Source organism: Ambystoma mexicanum, chromosome 7q (assembly GCF_040938575.1).
Source record: "Ambystoma mexicanum isolate Mex_15411 chromosome 7q, UKY_AmexF1_1, whole genome shotgun sequence".
In the NCBI taxonomy this organism is placed as follows: Eukaryota; Metazoa; Chordata; class Amphibia; order Caudata; family Ambystomatidae; genus Ambystoma; species Ambystoma mexicanum.
The window spans coordinates 134,227,543-134,251,686 of NC_090941.1; the positions used below are offsets into that span (position 1 = coordinate 134,227,543).

The window sequence follows — 24,144 nt, forward strand, 5'->3', positions numbered from 1 at the left end:
CTACAGGCTGTGAGTAATCCAGGACGAGATTTTCTGAGCAAAACAGTGGAAGGTATCGGGAGAAACGCAAAGTCTGTGCTAGAGTAGCAGGTGTAAATGACTGAAGAGCCACAGTCCTTCAATATGCCCACACTCTATTCTTAAAGGGTAGGAGGTTCAAAGTCCATCTATATGCTACCAAAAGAAAAGGATGCTGGGCATCTGCCCACTACAGTGTTCAGCCAAACTCCTAGTCAAAGCAAGTGGGTTACCACTGCACAATTCTTTCACAATACAATTCCTGACATGTAGTCAAGGCTTGATCATTGTCCAGGCTGTGATTGTGGTCTTTGCTTGCCCTAGATCGAATACCTAGAGCCAATACCATCAAGTGAAGATGTCTTTGTCCTGAGGTCCTTATGCACTTCCCTGGGCAAAACCTTGTATGAGCTTGCAAATATGGTGATAATGTTCAGCAAAGGAAATAGGTAACCCTGCCCCCTACAAATTAGGTCTGGATAGAATGTGCTAGTCCTCTACTTAGATCTATTCTTCAGCAAGCCTTCCATTGTATTAAGGCTGCTGGCTTTGTAATTTCCACCAGACTCTGGACTCTAGCTCTCAGAGCATTTTCTTTTGTTTAACTATGCTTGACTTATTAGTGCTTACTTCAGTACTGCAACTGTTTCTTAGATAGCAGTATTTGAGCTCTGGATGAGTCTCCAGCAGGGCTGAATTCTAGCCGTAGATACTGTGCAGCTTTGGCTCCACTGGTTTAGCTTTTCCCTTCCCTCAGTCTCCCTCTTTAAATGGCTTTCTTAGCTTGGCTTGAGCACTGCACCTTCCCTCCCTTGCTAGCCTACTCCCTCCCCTCTCCCCAAAACACAGAACACATAGCCGGCATCCTGCACCCCCCCCTACCCATAGCATATTGCCAGTACCTGTTTGTGTGTGTGTATATATACACATTATATATCTCCACACACATAGGGAAGTCTTTCCCTGGACACCAATAGGGGACAAAGTCCAAATAAGGAGATGGACTGTATGTGCATGTGATGGTGCAACAATTCAAACATTATTTTAGCCTTTTTTGCACACCGTGAAAACAATATTTTACCCTGGCTTATTGTTTGAGGCAATTGGCACTGCAGCCCTGAATTGTTCTACTCGCTAAACGTGTTGCATAGAAGTATGGGTGCTCTCCTACAGGCAAATTCATCGGAGAGGCATTAAGAATGACACTAACCAGAACGGCCATAGACGGCAAGCAAGAGTAATTTGTGTACTATTCTTCAGACCGGAAGCTCTGCATTTTAAATGTGCTGAAATAATTTCAATTGTTTGTGTTTTTAGTGGGTTCTAGATAGTCTACCTGAAATTATGTTATAAATCCGTTCGTTTAGGTAAAGAAAGTTGCTATCTATCTGTGTCCTGTTGTGTTTGAAGGTATCCTCCAGGAATAACACTTTATGAACTGATTTTGATATAACAACACATTTGCATAACCTGGAATCTTAACAAGTCACATAGTTAACATGCCCTTGCAAATAAATATAAAAGACATTGGGCCTCATTAAGAGTCCGGCGGTAACCGTGCCGGAAAAACCGGCAGGCTACCGCTGGACCCGTGTTAACATTCCACCTCTGTGATTCCCGGAATCACCGGGGCATTACGACCCTGGTGACCCGCGGATTCCGGAGGCGGAATTCTGTAAGTCCCCATTCCCATGTTCCCGTAGGACTCCATGGGGATGGGGACAATGGAAACACTGGTTCCGTCTATGACAGAGCCGGTGTTTCCATTTGTGCCTGCAGGCGGGTGGTGTTAATCCCGCCAGGTCAGACCTGGTGGGAGTGACACCTCCCGCCTGCAGGACTCTGAATCAGCCGGTCTGGAAAGAACGGTGGCAGCGGTTTTACCACCACCGTTCTTTCCGGACCGGAAGGGTCGTAATGAGGCCCATTTTGTAGGTCAACCTCTGTCACCATATATTGGTCATTCAGAATCAAAACATTAAAAAGTTCATTCCATTTCTAATAGTCCACAGAAATGTACAATAGCCCACAGGTATGTGGACATTTCAGGGCTTAGAAGAGATACAATACTAAGGTTATCCATTCACTGAAGTCCAAAGGTTACATTATTCAACATCAACACTATGCGACAGAAAACTCAGATCATGTCACGCATAGGGCTTCAACCCATGACGCAGGGCTTTAATCAGTGATGGTGGCCCCCACCCTCCCTTTGTTCAATTCCCTTTTTTCACAATGCTACAATTAGGCTAGCGAGGCTATAAGCACTGTTCACAGAAACTTTCTCTATGGCCGAATATCACCATAGAAAACCGAAGTACATAAATGATCTCTGGGTTCATGCTGGTCTCCATCATCGCAGTGTGAGAATCATGCTATCTGGAATGTCCAACGGTCACTGAAAGGTACACTGCTTTACATGGCAGAAGCAGTGAAAACTGAACCATCTTTTCTTAGAAATGTGTGTCAATGAGACATATATAGAAAACTACAAACTGAAACGTAGGAGACCAAGATAACTTTTGAAACCTTCCATCGTAACAACATTTCTGTCCATTGAGGAGACATGCACCCAATGTCGACACCATACATTATGACACAGGGGCATGACCTCCTGGAGATGGTCGATAGGATACGTGTTGCTTGGAAACATGTAAGTAAATGAGAGTGGTTCACGCCCAGCTACTGTTAAGGGTGGATCCAGATAACAGCATCTGAGCTGGATTGCCAAAATCCACCCTTGCACCTCTGAAGGGGTCTTTAGCACTCCATCAGGCCAAGCCCAGGAGGATTGGTAAAATTGTCCCAGAGTTCTGCCATCTGCATTGGCTCCACCTTCAGCTCCGAATTCATGTAAGAATGGGTTGCCTTGGGATGAATTGATTTCCTTCCGTTGGCTCCATTTACCTTCCTCAAAATAACAAAGCAGGATGGGAAGGAGCAAGTCCTCGAGGAGCCTTTCAAAAAAGAAAGAAATGCATGATAAGGGAGAAAGTCTTTACTAGCTAGGCACAAGAGGGGTGCAATAAAGGGTGCAATAAAAGCCACGCGCATGTGCAGGCTATACCACCCACTGGCAGTGTTAAAACAAAAAAAATGCCAAAGACATAAGTTGTGAGATCTGGAGCTGCAATTTCTTTGTTACGCAAGTTCCTATTAATGGAAGTAGCGTGCCATTATTTCGTATGCCATTCTCTTATGGTTTTGATAATAATGTGTGCAGTGTTCAGCTCTCTGCAGTATGTAAGCAGCATTCTTGCTGTAGAATACGAGAGATGGAGACATGGAGAAATGGATAACCCAGATCTTGCGAAATATAGTTTAGGGATAATGTTCTTCTCCATAAAGAAACGAGTCATCAACCCCTCTGTGAGTATCCTTAAATCGTATAGTTTTACCAACTTCCAGCCTCCCAGTCCGTGAAACTCACCCATCGCTGAAGCCGAAAGAATACCAACAGCCGAGCACTTTTCCCAAGTTTGCAGTCCTTTGTAGACAGCCCAAAAGGCAGGACTTCTTTTCTAGGCTGAAACCCAACGAAGGCTGGGTTTCCTACCACAGCACCCAATCCTTGCATAAGCCTAAAAGTGTAAGGTCCTGCAACCTGGTCTATTTTCACAAAGCCAGGCCATCACCGTTTTCTGTGCTACATCTTTTGTAACATGTTGCATGCACGGACTGGGATCTGCCCCGCCTCTCACGGGTTGACTGTTCTGCCATGCCTTCGTGTCCCTTGAGGCATCTCAAGGATGCAGGGCCCATCAGCGTTTGAAGGCAGCATGGAAGGTTCCACCGACGTGGGCCTCAAGGGTCAGCGAATTGCTCTGGTGAGGAGGTTCTTTCAGGGCTACTAGGTAGCAGTGAGGCCTGTAGGGCGATGTTGCACCTAGGTTGTGAGGGAAGTCATTTTCTGCATTGTAGCCCTGCATTAGATGTACTCCATTATTTTGGGATGGAGTTGGCGCTTGGCTTGGTTTACACATAAGATCTTCTTTTAATTTCACTACCAGTGATGTGCTTGATCATCAAAGTTTGATGAAATGCCTTGTAATGTTATGTTTTGTAATGCCAATTATGGGGACCCCATGGCTTTTGCTGCACTGGTCCTTGGAAATGCCACGACAGGCCCAGAAGAAAAATCTAACAGGTCAGTGGCCTGTATATTTAATTTAATTTTGTCATTTGTATAGTGCCTTCTACCATGGGTGTGGTCGCAAAGCGCTGAAGGTTGAATGCCCTCAGGCGGAGCCAAGTCTGGGAAAGTTAGGAGGTGCTAGTATGCGTGTGTGCATAATGGCCATTAATGGGCTCGGCCGAATCCCTGCTAGCCACCATGAAAAAACAAGCAGGGACGTGATTTAGGGGTCACCAGGGGTTGCAACTGCGACCCCTGAGGCCTCCCATGCTACCCCTGTGGTCTCCCTTGCTACCTATTCTTTTTGTAAACCTTTTTTTTCTTTTTATGGAAACTCCTGGACTGGGGCCAGCGCTATGTGGCTCTGTGTTTCCGGAGTGGCGGGCTTCCTTGTCCAGGCCTCTTAAAAAAACAGGGAGTTCCACAAGTGTACCATTTTGAGCCGTGACCCCAAATAAGAAAGAATAGGAATAACAAATAATTTGTCTTTCTGGGAATCTATACAATATTTGGTAGACTCAAAGGTTTATGTCAGGCACACTTCAGGGGCGAGTCACTGATTTACTCTGTTATTAAAGACCTCAAATTCACAATGCAGACAAAAATTTACAAAAAGCATTTAGCGTAGAATAAGCATCCATTTTGGACCATGTATTTTGCTTTTTGCAAGTTGCAGTTATAGCATGTTTTTTTCTGCTGTTGTCTCCGTTATGATCATCACAAGCCATCCCATCTCGGTGTCCTTGTTTGACCATAGCACATAAATTGGCCCTTGATTTCATTGTGCCACAATGAAAGCCTTGTTGTAATGTGCCTTTCTTTCCCCTCTCCATCGCATGCTGTTCAGGATGCTTGTTTGCATGTATGAGGTAACGAGTGCCCAGTGTATGTGATGCCGTGTGAGGCTAACCGCTGAAGCCTGAAAAGTAGATCCACGCAAGCTTGACATGTGGCCAACTTTACACCAGGCCTGCAGATGAACTGGCCTGTTAAATCAGTTACCAGTTTAATGGTATCCACTACGGAGTGCAATCGGCTGTCTGGCTTCGAGAACATTCAGACATGCAATTGCAAATTTTACTATAGCTGGTAAAATAGCTATAGTCGATAAAATAGCTCAGTGGGTTGAGCGCTTGCTGAGGCAATGGATGTGTTATCGGCAGGTTGCAGGTTCGAATCCTGACAAGGTCAGTCAGCCAATCATCCTTCTGAGGTTGATAAATGAGAGCCAACACAGCTTGGCTGATATTGTATGTCTATTTGTTCTATATAAAGTGTGTAAGTGCTACATAATAACACATTATCATTTGGCCTTGGATTTCTGCTTGCATTCACAGTAATTTGGTAATATGGGCCTATACACACTGATATTAATGATACATATGGTGATACATTCTTGTATGAAACGTATATCACATTATAGTGATATTGTAACCATATTTTTCGTAGTATACTTAGGAACAATGTTATGTGATGCCACTTCCTGTTTGACAATGGGTGAAAGATCGTGTTCCATCGATTCCTGTGATGTCACTTTGGGGTGGGATCAAAGACATCACTTCCTGTGATGTCATTAGAGGTCATGGGTCGTGTGGTGTCACTTCCGCTACCCCTGGCAGTTCAGTGAAATGAAATCCTTGGAAATAAGGGGCATGAATGATGCTGTACCAAAACATGCACACCATAAACTACTTTGGATGATCCTCTATGTCTAGAGTGTCCTGTAAAACTATTTTTTATTTTAGCGGTTACATGGCGTGATACACCAAAACGATTGCATTAGAGTATAGGTAGGGGGAAATGGCAAATATGGAGGAAAACAAAGCTTTTAGGTATTGTTTGGTTATTTACCCACCCATTGGCTGCCCATGGCGAAGCTAATCACTATGGCCATTCCCACCCACTTCCCGCCCCTCCCTGCCCAAAACACATCCTCCGGTGATCTCTTTGAGAAAACTTTATCAAGCCTTACCATCTAACTTTGTGCTCGCAGAGCCTGCCAGTGTTTTTCAAAGCAATGAACTGGCTGGGAGTTAGTGACTGAATTGCAGCTGTAAACGAGCTACTCCTGTAATAAAAACGTCTTAACCAGGTTGCCTTAAAGGCATGGTCTAGTAAAAAATGTTATTTAAAAAATAGATAGGCAACATAAAAAAAATACTAGCATTCTCTTTTTTAAAACTTCCTATGTAAAATTTTGAGCTATTCAAGCTCAAAATTCGCAAAAGCAAGCACATGGGCGCATCCATTTTGTGAAATGGATGCCCTTCTGTGCTGGCTTTTGCTTTTGCGGCACTAATGAAGGAAAAGCCAGCCAGCTGTAGTAAACAAAAGCTACCTCTGGTTGGCTTTCCCTTCATTAGTGCTGTACGCGGAGGACGGGGACCGGAGACCAGAGCAGGAAAGCTGCAGCTGAATCTCGGTAAGTGCTATTTATTTTTTACAAAAAATAAGCACTAGCTGCGTTTTTTTTTTCTAAGTTTTCCGGGCTGGAGGAGCCCGGAAAACTTAGAAATAAAACCGCAGCTTTAAAAACGTTGTATTTATGTTTGCGGTCGCTTTTGAAGCGACCGCAAACATAAATACAACGTTATTGTGTTGGAAAACGCTGCAGTTTTTCTTTCCAAGTTTCTCAGGCTTCTCTGGCTCGGAGGAGCCCGATAAACTCGGAAAGAAAAACCGCAGCATTTTCAAACACAACCGCGTTGTGTTTCTGCCTGCTGTGACTATCACTTTGGGTCCCAGGGGAGCACCGGAGATCCAAAGTGAAAGCCACAGCAGGAAGAAACACAACGCGGTTGTGTTTACATGCCGCGTAGTGTTTCTGCCTACAGCTGATTTCCCATTTTTTCTCGGAGAGCCCCAAATGGGAAATGCTAAATGCTGTGTTGTTTCTGCCTGAATCTGCTTTCCCATTTGGGGCTCTCGGGCTCCCCGTGGGGAGCCCGAGAGCCCCAAATGGGAAAGCAGATTCAGGCAGAAACAACGCGGTTGTTTTCCGCAATGCTGCGTTGTTTCTGCCTGAATCTGCTTTCCCATTTGGGGCTCTCGGGCTCCCCGAGAGCCCCAAATGGGAAAGCAGATTCAGGCAGAAACAACGCGGTTGTGTTGGAAAACGCTGCGGTTTTTCTTTCCGAGTTTCTCAGGCTCCTCCGAGCCGGAGGAGCCTGAGAAACTTGGAAAGAAAAGCCACAGCGTTTTCCAACACAATAACGTTGTATTTATGTTTGCGGTCGCTTCAAAAGCGACCGCAAACATAAAAACGTTTTTAAAGCTGCGGTTTTATTTCTAAGTTTTCTGGGCTCCTCCAGCCCGGAAAACATAGAAAAAAAACCCAGCTAGTGCTTATTTTAAAAAAAAAATAAATAGCACTTACCGAGATTCAGCTGCAGCTTTCCTGCTCTGGTCTCCGGTCCCTGTCCTCCGCGTACAGCACTAATGAAGGGAAAGCCACCCAGCGGTAGCTTTTGTTTACTACAGCTGGCTGGCTTTTCCTTCGTTAGTGCCGCAAAAGCAAAAGCCAGCACAGGAGGGCATCCATTTCACAAAATGGATGCGCCCCTGTGCTTGCTTTTGAGAATTTTGAGCTTGAATAGCTCAAAATTTTACATAGGAAGTTTTAAAAAAGAGAATGCTAGTATTTTTTTTTTATGTTGCCTATCTATTTTTTAAATAAAATGTTTTACTAGACCATGCCTTTAAGACACTCCATTTTATAAGCACTATGCGTGTCCTTCACTGAAGTCCTGTTTAAAAAATAAAAAAAAACATTGGCAAAGGCAACAGTTTTGACTTGTGTACAAGTATTAGGCATTTGCCAGGCACTGCTATTATATGTCCATGCTCTCGCACCATTGTTTAGCTGCTACCATCAATGGCAAGTTAAGACCACTATGGCAGTGGCTGTCCCATGCCTAAACAAAACCCAAAAATTTTGCCATTGCTAATGCTTGTTTAAAATCGGCCTCCAAAAGAGAGACACATGCATAAAAAGCCACCGTCTGGAACACAGCCACAAAACTATTTGCATGAAGACCCAGACACATACATTTTACTGCAGCGTGTCCTCCCCCATCCCTCCCCTTGTCCTTTCAAACACTATTCTACCATCCAATGTCTCCTCCCTCACTTTCCCTAAATCCAACCACGAGGAAAGCTTTTAGGATGTTCCACTGTCTCAGATGGCTTTGTCCAGATGAGGGATACCAAAAAACCACGCCTAGACAGCCACAGAGAAACAAACGCACCGAGTCATCCACAAATCGCATGGAGGGCGGCCCAGAGAAAGAGTAAAAAACGACACTGAGGGGATTGATAGCCGAGGAGAAGTCGGTTATCTATGGCTTTTAGAAAGTGGGACGACAAACGCCTTTGGTTGATGTACACTAACATGCTTCATCACGAGCAAATAAGATAGACAGCTTTAAACATGGCCACACAGAGTGATATTCACTGTCATTTCATCTTCTGGGTGTTCTTCTGGGTGTAACTACTCAAATTGACCACGGTCCATTGCATTTCATGGCCAATCAGCTTTGGGCGAGCGTCCATGCCTGTGTAGAGGGTAACCCAGAAACGCTTATCAAGTGGAATGACGTCAGAGAGCTGATGCACAGAAAAAATACAGACAAATGTGACTTCATTGAAAATGATCGATCAATTGTGCTACAGCGGCGTGACTAACACACGAGAATGCCAGAGCTCTTTGCGAGCCTGGAACACAGTTGGGATTTAATTTAGCATGTACACATGCTCAGTAACATAACGAGAGCGTTCTTCACAGCAAATGCTGAGTAAATCATGGCGTAATCATACCTCAAATACATACAGTAAAGAACAACGGCTTTACAACTGCAATCAGCATTTCAGTATAAAAAAATAAAATAGTCTAAACAATATAATTTTATTTTTGATTTTAAGCGCATGATCCCCCAACCTCGTGGATTCCACTTCCCATACACTAACACCATAAAGAGTGTTCACTGGATACACAAATAAAGCATTACATATTCCGGGTTTGTTTTACTTGACCAGTTAACAGTGCTACGATTCTAGAGTGCACCATGCAAATGTAGTCATTATTATTACTATTATCATCATTCTAATTTAAAGGAATGCTATTGATAACCACATGTTAGGGAGAATTCTCAGAAATTTGCTAATTCCTCTCTACCTTAGAGAGCCCCAGCAACTTTGCTGGATTTTGAGGACTTGAATTTTTAACCTGCTGAGTGCGTGACCATTTTTCCCCACTCTCTCATGTATTTTAAATGTGATTTTTAACTCTGTGTTTCTTTTGGTTGTGGTGTCCGACAACCTCCATAGGCATCATCTTTTACACTGTGTCACACAGCACCTTCACTGCAGTGGCTCAGGGAAGTCTTTCAGATTTCTCCAAGGTTTAAATACCTTCTCTTGGATAGACTGCGGTTTCCAAGAGCAGTGAAGTGAAATTGACTTTGCTTACACTTGTAACTTTCTAGACCCAGCACACACCATCTTACAATAGGGTGCTGGAGGGGTTACTTAGTATCCCCTTTGTCTAGCTTCTCATGTAACAATTTTATATTACCCTTTCCTCACTGAATGGCTGGTGGCAGTGCTTTACTTTTAACTACTGTGGTGTGCATTTACCGCAGGCTCCGTTCGCAGCTGCAGTAAAGCACCCAAGGGTGCCATGTTTATCAAAATGGTCCAGTCTTCTTTTTTAACCATTTCTTTGTGGAAAGGTCCTTCTTGAGATTTACTCTGCGCGCCAAAACAGATATGGTCCCTTTGTTCATTTTGCCTTTGATGGGATTTGGCTTCAGGGTGTCTGGCGGGGGCAGGAAGCGAGGAAGGTGCCCGAAACTCCCTGTGCTTAATCTCCTAGGAGACAGGAATGCACTCTTTGGTGATTGGCCGGCTGGCTGTATGGCAAGGACAGCCACCCTGCTGGGTGACTGACAGCTAGGCTGGAATGAATGGGAGAAACCAGCATAAAAAGGCGAGGATTTTTGGCTTGGAAAGCAGAGTCGACCACTGGACGAAGGAAGGCGAAGAAGAACTTTACGAGGATGCCTGCTGCAACTCCTGGACCGTTGGTTTGCCCGGTAAAGCCCTGCTGCTATGCTAAAACTCCAAATTCGTATCGATAGAGAAGCCCCTGCAAGGATGACTTCTCCCTTTGAGTTGGTGGGACCAATCAACTCCAAAGTAAGCCACCTGGACATCCTCTCAGAGCTGGTTGACATTCCACTGCAGTCGCTGCTGGAACCGAATAACCAGGGAGAGGAACACCAGATCATGTGAGTTGCTTTTAATCTGGCCAAGAGCTCCAGGAAGATCCTCCGGACTACCAGGAAGCAAGACTGACTGAGCCTGAGCCCCCTCAACAGAGTGCGGGACCCACAGATGCAAGGAAAGCCTATCTCGACCGCCAGGGACCACAGTGTTGCTATTTGCGGTAGACACGAGGAGCTGAAACACCGAAGTGCCACTTGTTTGAAGATTGCCAGTTGCGAGCGGTGAGCGTCCCATTGTGGTGCAGGAGTCCCCAGAAGTCCTCCCTCTTGTCCGCATGACTGAGGCCCAGGAACACCAGGATATGCAGAGCTGCACAGGAACAGAAGTCATCTGCAGCACTTTTCTTCAAACTAAAGGCACTGTAAAGTCTGAGAGAACGTACCTCTTGTTGTGCCACCTTGCTTGACCTCGTTGGAGACTTGTCTCGGTTGCCCCTGTAGAGTTGCCAACAGCTTCTTTACCTGACAAGCCTAATCAGCTTGTGGCCCTACTTTGAATTTCTTCTTATTCTACAAAGACTTCTAAAACATTGTGCAAGACTTTCACTTACCTGCAAGAAGTGCCTCAGTTCACCTTGACTTTTGCTAACTTAACACTGGCTGGCCGGGCTCCCTGAATTACTCTTCTCTACTTAGGTGCAGTGTCTTCCTTCCAGGAAGGGATTAACACATTTTGCATTGGGGATTACCAAAAGTACTTACCTGCTTCAGAATATTTGTGTGATCTTTTGTTTTGTTCTAATATTCTTTTTCCTTTAACATATTCCTAAAACTGATTCTAAATGCAACAGTGATCTATTAATGTCCCCAGCAACCTAACTATTGAAGCCACCTGAGGGTGTAGGTAGTTGTCTGTGGGCCATCCCAAATGGCTATCTAGTGATTTAGAAATCTTAAGAGTGTGTATTTTTGACGTGTATTTGAGTATTACTGTTATATTGCCTTTTCTGAAGAAGGCTTATTCTGACTGTTAGATACATTAATAATTGTTTAATCAAGAAACCTTGTGTGTAAGTTTATTTGAATACTAGTCACTGTGAATCTCTGTGTAACTCCCCTACAGCTCACATTGACTGCTCTCAAGATAAGCCTGGCTGCTCAACACGCTACCAACCTGTGTAGTACAGACTTATACCAAGGTTGGGTTTCTATTGCCAGGAGGTCAGGGTTGTTGTAGTGCACCCAAAGGGTACTGCATACCATCTTGCCTAACACCACATCTTCAACTGTCTCAGGGTTATGCTGTTACAGGTTAAGATACAATTGTTATAATGTTAAGACTAGGGACAAACTATAATTTAGGAAACTTTTGTGCACAGATTTCTAAATCAAGACTGCTCCAGCTCAGGCCCTGACTGTGCTTGAGATGGATGTAGTGACACACAGGGGACCTTACACGCATACTCTAGCGAGGCCGTCACACAAGTGCCGAGAATTGCAACAAAATGCAAATAGAGCTAGAGTGCATGTTGCGCCGGTGACAGCGTCTGGAATAAACCTTGTCTTTACGGTACGTGGGTTATCCCAGATACAGGAATTATTATGAGGGATGCAAAAGAGCTAAAGCCTCTATGGGTGCATGAATGTTTTACGTCAAGGTTATGTTTTGGACTTGTCTACGCATCATTTTCTGGGAAACAAGCTCCATCTAGCACCAGCATCTCTCTGCTTTAAAACTCTAGTTTGTGAGGTTGGAGGCTGTGCTTTTTTCACAATATTTTAAAGAGCCTTAATTGACTTTTTTGAGGTGTTGTTATGAAGAGGTTTTGACAATGGCAACTACCAGTATGGGACCACCACCCTTGGTCTGGGCAACTGAACATTTAATGGAGAAACCAAAAGGTGTTTCATCCACTAGTCTCCAGGGATCTGTCATCCGGGTGGCCAGGAGACGGCCATCGCTTTTGGATGCAGTTGCTGGGGGTGGATCAGTGTGGGAGGATCAACTGGGTGAGGGGTCTTAAGGGAGTGGGACACCGGATGGCAAGACGCTGTATCCCCTTCTTTATAACGCCTTTACCCCATCCTACCAGGATACTTAGGAACTCAGGCCCCCCTCCCCCACTTTCACAACACAAACACTTTCTCACAACACAAACACTTTCTCACGGACAGCCCGCTATGAGAGAAAATGGACAAACACCCAAGCCGTATACCTGACGTGTCCCAATACAATGGTCAGGCAATTACTGACCATCACACACACCTTCCATTACACATCCCCACATGGATAAAAAGCAGAGCATAAGAGTACACTCCGAGCGAGACAAAGCACACGATGAAACAGCAGTTCCAAGATGGCAGTTTAACACAAGGAGAAAGACGGCGAAACCGATGGTGATCACAAGGAGGGAAGTTCCATTGACCTTTTCGACAAGGAACCGCTACTTTAATGAAGCCTTGAGAATAGAAAGCGTGAGAGCAGGAAACCAGGCTGAGGAATCCTACTTTGTGTGTCGGACGTATCCAGGGCCCTCCCGTGACAATAATTTAACGCTCACCTGGTATCCACGGGGACATCACTCATCCTGTTCTGACCTCTTATGACCTCAAACCCTTCCCTGCAGGCTATTCGACCGGAGACTGGGCCTGAAACACAGGATTGGTAGAGTTTAACTCCCTATTGTCTCTGTGTGCTTGAACCCCTGCTTCCCCAGGGTCCAGCCCTTCCCTTTGATCCACAGTTCACCTTGTTTTCTTGGATAGTGTGCTCTCCATCCTGCTTTCAGCGCAGGAGCGCGTTGATTGATGCGGGCTCGTTGCTGCCTAGTTACTTCACTGGCAAGAGTCCGACAGGTAAGTATAATGAGTCTTTTGAACAGTTCTCTAACTGCGTTCCTTTCCTTCCTTAGATGATGGCCGGCGTCCGGGATGGCGGCATGCTGCTGAGATGAGTAGCACTGAAGGTGAGTGAGAGCACGATGCGCAATGCACCCCTTTCCTATTTGCATTGAACTGAGTTCTTTTTCTGTGTCTTTTAGGTGCCCCGACGTTTTCAGCGTGGATGCCGGTTATGAAGAACAAATGTGGTGGGTAAGCGCGGTATGCGGCGCCTCTAGATGTTTCCACGCTAACCTCGAGTGTCTTTTCCCTGTTGCAGATGGATGAGAAGTTCCGGAGACAGAGTTCCCCCAGAGCGGCTGGGATTCAGGTAAGCGTTTGAAGCTCATACAGTATTTAAAAATAAGCGAAGATTTGCAGAATGCTTACTAATGCCTTTTTTCTGTTTTCCCTTTTCCTTAGGAAGCGGCGTGCCGGGATGGGAATGACACTGCCAAAGATGCCCGCAGAACAGAAGGAGCAATGAATGATGGGCAGAAGCGCCGCAAGGTAAGGCTGTTCCTAACTGTGTTCTTGCAGGAGCTGAGCGCAGAAGAAAGATGCGGGCCTCCTGGAGACCGATCCGAACACGGCGAGTGTCACGCTGCAGGTGCAGAAAACGCAAAGCAGGTTTCTCAGCCTGGGTGTGGCTTAAATAGTCTCTGGGTATCCCAGGTGTCTCTGGGCTGAACCACACCCAAAAGACTAGACCGCACATGCAGTTCTGGGAACCGAAATATGTGGGGGCATCCATCTTGTCCCCATCAATGCACTACAAGTCCAATCCCCAATGTTATCCTATGGGAGTGAGTGAGTCTGGTGCCACAAGCGCCAGGTCTGAGTCCAAGTGGGTCTTTGGAGGCATGGAGAGGCCCTTGAGGGCATGTAGGTGATCGTGGCCTGGCTCCAGCCTGACATCTTGGAGGGCTGGGGACATGAGGGGCAGGAATCGTGACAGATAATCGAGGTGGGGAGAATCGCCAGCTGCCGCTGTACTGTCCTTGGCTCCAAAAACAAAGCAGCATCAGTGAAATCAACATAGACGGTGAGTTGTGGAAACGATACAAGACTGTTCTGCGTTGAAGCCAAGGTTGCAAGCGGCAACATTGTATAGCAAGCGATGCAACAGACGTATGAAACGCGTGTGATAACCAACGCCAGTAAAATTGAACTGCAGAGGAGTGATTGAACTTTGAAACCAAGATCTACGATAGCTTTGCCAGAGTGGTCTGACACCGCGTGGGTGCTCAATCAATGGTCTCTGTAAGGTGTCCAGCTGAGAGTTGACTAAAGTGAAAGAGTGACAAAGGAATGTGAATCGAAGTGGCCCTGCAACAGGTCAAACCAAATCCTGTGCACAAAAGTTTTCGATGTTGATACAGTAAAGAAAGTTGATGGCAAAGTAGATATAGTTGGTCCAAGCCCAGCAGAGGGAGATCAATTGAAAGCTTTGGGTTAGAGCAAGTATGTGTTAGAATATATAAATTGGTCCGGGCCCCGCAAAGGGAGACTGATTGAAGATTTTGTGTTAGAACGGATCTTAGCCCGGCAGAGGGGCATCCGGTGTGAACCGTCAATCACCTGATAAATTGGATACGTGGTAATCCTAAGTAAATTGCGTATATGTGAAAATACGAACTTTTTGTTAAAGTGGATCTGAGTCAAGCAGAGAAGGATCCCAGGTGAACAGTAAATCACCTGAGAAAAGCGTGTATAGGAGAGTCCTGAAAGGAACTGTATTATTTGTTTGTTACATCACGTCCTCTGAATGAAGAGACTTTGAACGGCACAGAGACTTTGGCACAGAAGGCCATGATGTCAACGTTTTGAACTGCAGCCTCTTGCTAGAGAAGCCAGAGAATGTGCTGAGCTCGAGCGTGCCTCCACATCCCGTGCTGAAAACATGGGAACTTTTCTTTTGCATAACGTTGTTTCCCACAATATTTGTATTTAGAGGTAAGGATTGGCAATAGGTTTATTAGTATAGGCCTTCTTATTTTGATAAGACACCACTAGGACTCATTTACTATTATTTGATGGTCGTAGCTTGCTCCCATCTTTAAATTTAGGAAAAGATAGGTATTTTTCAAACTCAATTGAAGTTCAATAAACACCCTTTAACTGTGATCACTTGTGTGTGTCTGTCTTACTACTAATACCATGCCTTCCTTACAGACCTTTCTGGTGGACATTGGGCCAGAGGGTTTTCTTTATTCCATAAGCAGGTCACAACTTAAGGGTGGAAAGATGAAGAAGTTTCAACACTTCATGCAAACGGCCTGGGCACGAAGATGAGACATGTCTCATTTACAAAGGGATAGTGAAGAAACTAAAACAGCGCTTTGGTCTAAAGACTAGTGTACTATTAGAAAGACACACTTTTTTTACTTGGTCGCAGGCAGAAAGCCTGTGAAAGATTGGTTATATAGTGGCATGAAGTAGTTTGGCTAAATCATGCAGAGTTGTGTAATATACAGCCTCATTTATGATGGATACAAAGAACATTAAAGTTCAAGAACACTTATCGGCCTAGAATACCAAACTAGATAAAGTAGTAAACAATGCTCAAATACTGACCATATGGCAGACGGCTTAAAAAAGAGTGTACTGAATAAAAGCACTAGAGAAGAGAAAGGGGAATGGGGTAGGAAAGAGACTTGTAATATGCAGGAGCATAAGGAGATTTGTAAGTGAATGTGAGCAAAACTAATGAGGAGAGTAAATCAAGGAGCTGTAGTTACAAGATCACATTTCGGGTATGATGTCTCATGAAGCAAAAAGAGGGAAAGTCCAACCTTGTATCCCATACTTTAAAAGACTTGCTTTTGCCACTCTAAAGTTTGGCTGTGCACTTTTGGTCGATTCCATCAATCATATGTATGTGTACATGTATATGTGTATGTGTATGTCGGTGTAGGAGGTGTAGTAAAGAGTGGAGGGAATAGGGTTCACCACCACACCCTCTATAACAACCCCTCTCCATGACAAAAACAAATGGTTGAATGCAGGTCGACTAAAAGTGCATGACCAAACTGCAGACTTTCAAAATAAAGGCCCACATTCCAAGTTTGGTGGTATTCCGGTGGGATGCCACCAAAACAGAAATAGCATATCCTGTTATTACCGGGCGGTGGAAATGCCAGTAACTCCCCATTCCATAGAGGCCCTTGGACTTCATGGCAGGGATTGCTGTAATTACCCGCACCAGTGCTGGTAATTACAGCATTTTCTTGTTGGTGGGGGCCTGATCTACTGGCATGTCAGGCCTCGAGGTAGATCTGTGCCCCTCACCGGCAAAATTGTGTTTGCCCGGTCTTGTAAAAATGATGGTGCTGTAATAACCAGCATTTTGTTCCGGACTGGGGAAACTGTAATGACCCACAAAGTCTTTAAAAACAAGTATAACCGTCAAAGCTGTGGAAGAGAGGATCAGCGCCCAGGTTCTGCTGAAAATTGTCTCCAATTCCAAACTAACTGGCTTGGCACACGCACGTGAATCAGGGTTTCGTTTTGACTCTCCTAACATATGGCAACAGAGGACGGTGTGGTAATGTATCCAACACTTGTCCACTTTTTTTGAGATACCATTGAGTATAACACTGCATTTTTGAAGACTGTCCTAAAGAAAGTGGTTTTAATAAACCCACACCACTGAAACCGGTAAACAGCAGAGGCTGCAATAGGGGTGCTAGTATTCACACCCAATCAAGTAGCTCTCACTCTGATCTCCTCACAGACCTTCATAAGTCACCAGGATTAATTGTGTCTTCATTATAGCAAACCAAGACTATTGTCACAGTGAACACTATTTTAACCTTAGAGACCCTAGGGAAAACTTTCAGTACATCTACAGGTTAATACATTGATTTGTACAAAGGCAGCTGAACTAAGCCATAGTTGTTCTCTTTTTAATTAGGAATGAAAGAGAGTGGTCCAAGAGTAATTTGACAAAAACTCACTAGATAGTGAGCCTGGAAGTACATAGTAGACAGTATACTGTTCTTCTCTTCTTTTTCTATCCACTTTTAGATAAGCGACACACCAGTGCAATCTAGAATTAGGTCACCAAATAGGTAGTATTAGCTAGAAAATCATCATATCGTTGTGTCTCTACTAGTGGATGTATCTCTAGTCCAATTTCCCTCATGACCACTGTTTGAATGAGAGCCTGTTGCTTAATACCACTGCACAGATGTGTTTTGCCTTCTTTTGTGTTAAAACTCGATCGTTAGGGCAAACCCTGTTTACTTGGATATCAGGCTCCCCCCTTGTGTTACTTAGGAGAACGGATGAAACAGGATGACAGGGTGATGGAAATGACACAACCCTGGAAGGTCACACAAGATGGGAACTAAGGGCCTGAGAGTAGTTAACTGGAATGTCAAAGGACTAAACAATTATATTAAGAGATTACACGTGAATGCGTGCGTGCGTGCGTGCATGCGTACCTGAAAAGAAGGGGAATACAGTAGAGTTATTGCAAGAAGCGCACCTCAGAGCGGACAAACAGGCCGTGGTAGCCGGGAAATGGGGAGGGAAGTTGATTGGTTCACCATTCTCGGCATATGCAAGGGGGTCTTGGCGTGGATAACCACCTCAGTCCCCTTCCAGCTACTGGAATTCAAGAGGGATGACAAAGGTAGGATGGTTCTGATACACGGCTTGCTAGAAAACAAGGAAATAAGACTGATAAACAAGTATGCCCCGAAGCACCATGAAACTGCGTTCTTCAGGTTACTGTACCCCATGTTGGCTGTATACAGGAGGGCAGCATGGGTGTGGGGAGGCGACTTTAATTGCACCCTTAATCCCAGGCTGGATAGGTATGATGAAAAGAATAGGAAACCTGTGCCACCGGCTAAAATATTAAGGGCCCTCTTGAGCGATTTACAACTAGCAGACGTCTGGAGAGAGAAGCACAAGGAGAAGCTGGCATTCTCACATTTTCCGGCCCACACACCCGAGTAGACTATATCATCACTGGAGTGGAAACTTTGGGAGAGTTTGGAGACCTAGAATAGAAGGCCAGGTTGCTATCCAATTATGCCCGATTAATTGCAAGCTGGCAGGTGGCCACCCTGAGAGGCCAATACCTACCTGGAGATTAAGAGCCGAGGCCCTGCTTGATAATGCTTTTAAGCATCATCTGGGCGACAAAAAGTATTTCAACACCAACACGGGTAGTGTGGGGAAAACGGAGACACTTTGGGAAGCCTTCAAGGATCATCATAAGAGGAGCAGTGATATGGAAAATGGGTGGCCTGAGAGCAGATATACAGAGAACCCTGGATAGGATGGAAACCGATATAGAACGGGAGAAAAACACAATTTCACGAGGTAATGGAGGAGAGGCAAGACTGCTGGATCTGCGCCAAAAATGTATTGCGGAATAGGAAAGGCTGGGGAAACTAGACTGCATGAAATATACCCAGAAATTAATGAGTAAGGGGACAAACCGGGGAGACTGCTGGCGTGGTTATGTAAATGCGAGGAACCTAGGAATATGATCAACAGTATCTTAGGCAAAGATGGGACGGTGGTCAGGACACAAGTGGTGATCAATAATACATTCTCAAAATGCTACCAATCCCTGTACACAAGGGACAATATGGGAAATTACACGGATATTAATTAAGCATTAGGCCAAATAGACTTACCACGACTGGAGTGCGAGCAGGCAGCCACACTGGGCGCGCCCCTGACGCTGGACGAAATAAGTGCAGTGATAGCTGACTTCCTGACCACTAAAACACCGGGACCAGACAGCCTCCCTGGGGAATTTTATAAAGCATACACAGAAGTACTGGTGCCCAGGCTCCTTGAGTTTTTCACAGACGCACATGAAGCTGGAATACTGCCCAGCAGTCTGAGGGACTCCATTATTGTTCCCATACTTAAACCAGGTAAACCCCCACAAGACTGTGGTTCATACAGGCCACTCTCTATGATGAACCAAGACAGTAAAATATTGGTGGCGGTACTGGTGAACAAACTCAGAAAAGTGATAGGAAGTCTGATTCACATAGACCAAACAGGGTACGTCCCGGGGTGCTGTACCTCCTGGAACCTTAGGAGATTATATCGCGTGATAGACAGTACAAACCACCTAGAGGCAAACTGTGCAGTGGCCTCCCTAGACACAGTTAAAGCCTTTGATTCGGTCCACTGGGACTGGCTCTTGGTGGGCTTTGGAGCGGTTCGGGATTAGATATGCCTTTGTGAGATAGGTGAGATTGTTGTACACAGCACCTAGGGCGAGAATAAAAACAGGGAAACAGATTTCTGAGGCATGGGAAGTTCAGAAGGGCGCCAAACATGGATTCCCGTTGTCGCTGATGCTGTTCATGCTGGCACTGGAACCCCCGACGGCCTTCCTCAGAACAGAGTATGCATAAGCAGGTATAGAGATAGACAGGGTGGCACACCTGGTGTCCCTATAGGCTGACGACATGCTAGTGTACGTCAACCACCCAGAGGATAACCTGCCTCATTTATTAGACATTGTAGACCAGTTTTCTAGGCTTTCAGGCATTATAGTGAATAGGGAAATGTCCAGCCTCTTTCCATTGGGGGGACTGGCTAAGGAACAAATCTGGGACTACGTGGATGGAGAGGACCTTTAGATACCTGGGTGTAAACATATGGCATGACCCCGCATCTACTCATATAGATAACATGCAGAAGGCCTTGGATGTTGTAGAGAACTCTATGAGACTCTGGATGTGACTGCCTCTTGGGGTACCGGGCAGGGCAGCATTGCTAAAAATGGCTGCACTCCCGTGTCTCCTATACCATTTTATCAAATAAACCTTATAATATACATAGATATTTCTTCAGGGACTAGATGGGTTGACTAGGAAATTCCTGTAGGGCGGCAGGGAGGAACAGAATTGCGCTCTGCACTTTACAGAGGAATTGTGGCAGCGTGGGGATGAGAGTACCCAACTATGAATTGTACTACCTGGTCGGGCAGATGAAGTTTGTAGCAAAATGGCTCAGGGATGACACCACACTAGACACCCAGCTGCTGCAGCCAATGCTGAAACAGTATCTTGAAAGAGGTGCCATGGGTGGGTGCCATGAGGCTACCAAGACCCTCTGGGCTACTGAAACTTGGCAGGGACCTGTGGAAAAGAGCCTGGAAACTCTTGGGGACCCCGGACCCATATTCCAAGCACATTCCCTTAGTGGGGATCCTAGGGTCACAACAAGGCATAGTGACACAGATCAGGAATCACTTGTAGAGCAAGGGATTGCTATGGTGGGTGACCTCTTGGCAGACAATAGGATTTTCGAATTTACGACCCTTGCTAGTGAATACAGGATACATGAGGGACAATTTTTGACACACCTGGGCATGGTCGGTAGGGTGGTCAGAAGATGGCCGGGTATAAGGGAAGAGAAGGAGCCCAACGCTACACTAGACACAAAGTATGATGTATCAGAGCGGGGTCATGTAGTTTCTAAAATATACAACCTATTACTAGATGGGTTGGACTCAGGGGAACTGGCGGTGCGGAGGAAGTGGGAAGAGGATTTGGAGAGGGCTTTCAGACACAACGAATGGCAGGAAGTACTGCTGTATGCTAAGAGAGTCTCTAGGAATGCCAGATTTAGACTCCCGTAAATATATGTGACACAGAGGGCATACCTAACCCCACATAGGATGTCAAGAATGTACCAGAACAGCAATCAGGCCTGTCCGCGATGCACCCTGGAGAGCGCGGATATGATGCACATGTTTGACATGTTCGGCGATAGCTAGATTTTGGCAGAGCGTTGCAGGAAAGGTAGAAGGTGGGGGGTCCAGATACAAGCATGGCCCCCAGAATTCTGCCTGCTGGCACTGTTCCTGAGAGCAGGGAAACAGACTGCTCACCTCTCAAAAATAAAAGACTTGGTTTGTATCCTGGCAAAACGTAGGATAGCGATGGCCTGGAAAACAACCGAGGGTCCCAGGATAGCGGCATGGTGGGCAGATCTACGACACTGGTCATTGGCGGAGACTGTAGTGTGGCATAGGGCGCTGCAGAAAGGAATGCACAGGGGGAGTGAGCAAATAGAAGCCTGCAATGCATTAACACAGAGGATGTTTTATACTATGGATACCGTGAACACCTGAACGGGATTTAGAAGAGACACACAGCTATAGCCCACTGGAAGCAACGGGAGGCATGCCATCATAACTGACGGTGGCGGGGCGCATTTATACATATTGTGTTGAGGGAATGTTACTCTACTGAACCAGGAGCGATGATAATATGCAATGTCCATGCTTAAGTATATTCAGAAGATCATATTATCACAGCAAAGACTGTTGGTGTTTCCTTGTTTGTTTGTTGAATAAAATAAAACGTTTATTAAAAAAATAAAACAAAATAAACAATAGTCCGCTGTGAATGAGGTAATCCTACACATGACTTCTCCTCAGCTCGTTATTTAGATGTTAGTTGTTCTTGTGCTTATAATCTACATTTGTATTGCTCAAAGATGGGAAGAGAAGCACCATAGTGTTATTGTAAGGGAGCAGCTGAAATTTAAGAACTTGGGTGTTCTAGGTTAACAAATTTAGAATGTGTAGCAGCTCAAGCTGTAGTAGTTGTAGTTGAACTCTGATGGAGATAGATGTGGGAAAAACATGGGATACATACTTTATTGATTATTCCTTTTTTTGGAGCACTACACATATCTTAACGGACTTGGTATTACAGGCAAGTGGCCTACTACAAGTGGATTCATCCAGCTTCCTCTCCAAACTAAAGGTTGTTTCTTAGGAAATCATTTGTAAGGCAATTCAGAGCTCAATATCCCTTGGGCCGAGTTTGCCTGGGACATTAGTTTTTACTTTAACAAATATATTTTGAACATCGCTATCATGCATCTACTCACCCACATGTGTCTGTGCTGCATAATGTAGTACGATATTAATATTCTCTGTCTCAAAGAGTAGCTTTATAAAATGTGCATCGCAGATATCTCCCTAAAACAAATAAGAAAAGGATTGAATGAAATAGGTGATGAAGTGAAAAGGGATTTTTTTAAAAGGTCATTTTATCGTTTTGTTGAACAACTATAACAAACTGCTAACCGCCAGGAAATCATAACCAATTTTTCATCATCACATGAAGTCCAATTTAACCCTGTATCCCACTTTCCCCCGACCTCCAGGAGTAAATCATGAACAAAAATACAAAACATGAACGGTACTGCAGGTAGTCAATCAACTTAATCCTGCAGTTATATTTCAGGTCGCTTCTATGAGATTCAGGGCTCTAAGTCTTCCTGGACATGATATGGCATTAACATCTTTTCCCATGTAGTCCAGAAAAGGGGACCACATCGTCATAAAGGAAGTCTGGGAGTTCCTACCATTCGCCGTGAGTTTCGCCATTCCTGGTATCGTCCACACCTTGTCCATCCAAAAGTGCAATGAGGGAACCTGTGGTGATCGCCACAGTTGGAGGATTGCTAGTTTTGCTGCCAACAGAAGGTGGGTTAGCAGTTTAGTCTCAACAAATGTACAGGTTGGCGGCAGGGGGAGAAGAAGGCCCAGGACACAAAATACTGGATCATTTGATATGTCAGCCTTAAGCTTAAGGATGTCCTTCAATTTCAACCTCACCTCCAGCCAGTAATCTTGGAGCATTGGACACCCCCACGGCACATGTAACAGCGTACCTTCCCCCTTACAACCTTGCCCCCAGAGTTTGGAATTACCTGGGTGGCAGTGCTGCAATTGGGAGGGGATCTTATACCATCTCGTCAATACCTTAACATGGGTTTCGGCTAATCTAGGGCCCGTCAAAGACACTGCTCCCTTATAAATGATCTCCCATCCCTCAGTGGTTAGCAGGTGTCCTAACTCCCTTACCCAACCCTTGCAGTATGATCTACAGTCAGGGGTAGATTGTGAGTTAATACACGTATATAATAGAGAGATAAGCCCCTTAGAGTCTGCCTAGAGTTGGGTAAGACCCAATGTCTGGCCTGGAACTATTTAAACCTATCAGTTTCTTCGAGCCCCAGGGAAGCATTAAATTCCTCTACATAGTGGATATTTCCGTTAGCAATGTCGTCTCCAACCTTCCCCATTCCATCCACTGTGTGAAACTTCTGTCCGGTTGCCCCGTTGTAAAATATTCATTGCGAATCGGGGGTGAACGGTGAGGGAAAGGTGACAGACTCCTTCAATCTACATACGCTGTTCCATGCCTCTAAGGAGCCTCGTGTAACTGGGTTTACATACAGGCTCTGCGCTCAGGCCAGGCGAGTACCCAGAGTTGAGGTTCATATGTGGTGGGCATCTACTGCCTGTTCCATGCTAACCCAATGCTTATGTGTGTCTCTCTGAACCCAGTCCAAGATTGGCGTATATCGTTTCTTTGTTGACCCTAGGGGACTCAACCTTCCACAAAAACTGTACTAGAATAGAATCCCATGTCTTCAGCATCTGCTTAGGGCTGGGAACGGGTAGAGCTTGGCTACAGCCGGGGTAAGACATTCATCTTTATGACCACAATCTTACCAAACCAGGATAAGCGCAGGCCACTCCATCGGTCCAGGTCCCTCCTTATGTCCCTAATTAGTGCAGGATAGTTGACCCCAAAGAGCTCCCCTGTCTTGGCTGGGATATTAACTCCCAGATATTTCACCAACTTAGAAACCCATGTATACGAGTAGACCTGCTCCAATTAGGACTTCACTAGTGGAGAGAGGGGGGCGGGGTTTGATCCAATTCAGACTTCATTAGTGGGGGAATACCGAGACCCAACATTTTGGATTTAGAGGTGTTAATCTTGAACCCGGACACCAGTCCATATGTATGGATTTTCTCCACTATCCGTTGTGGCAAAGACATGGGATCTGTGATGGATAGGATAATATCAT

At 45.2% G+C, this 24,144-nt stretch overlaps 1 protein-coding gene across 1 annotated transcript in view; it reads right to left on the minus strand.

Moving 5' to 3' along the window:
- The window catches only part of TGDS (TDP-glucose 4,6-dehydratase), a 521,057-nt gene that overhangs the window by 262,510 nt on the left and 234,403 nt on the right, over nt 1-24,144 (minus strand). Inside the window, exon 4 of the mRNA XM_069639164.1 lies at nt 22,147-22,237. Coding sequence (XP_069495265.1) covers nt 22,147-22,237 — 91 coding nt within the window. The remainder of the gene's footprint in view (nt 1-22,146; nt 22,238-24,144) is intronic.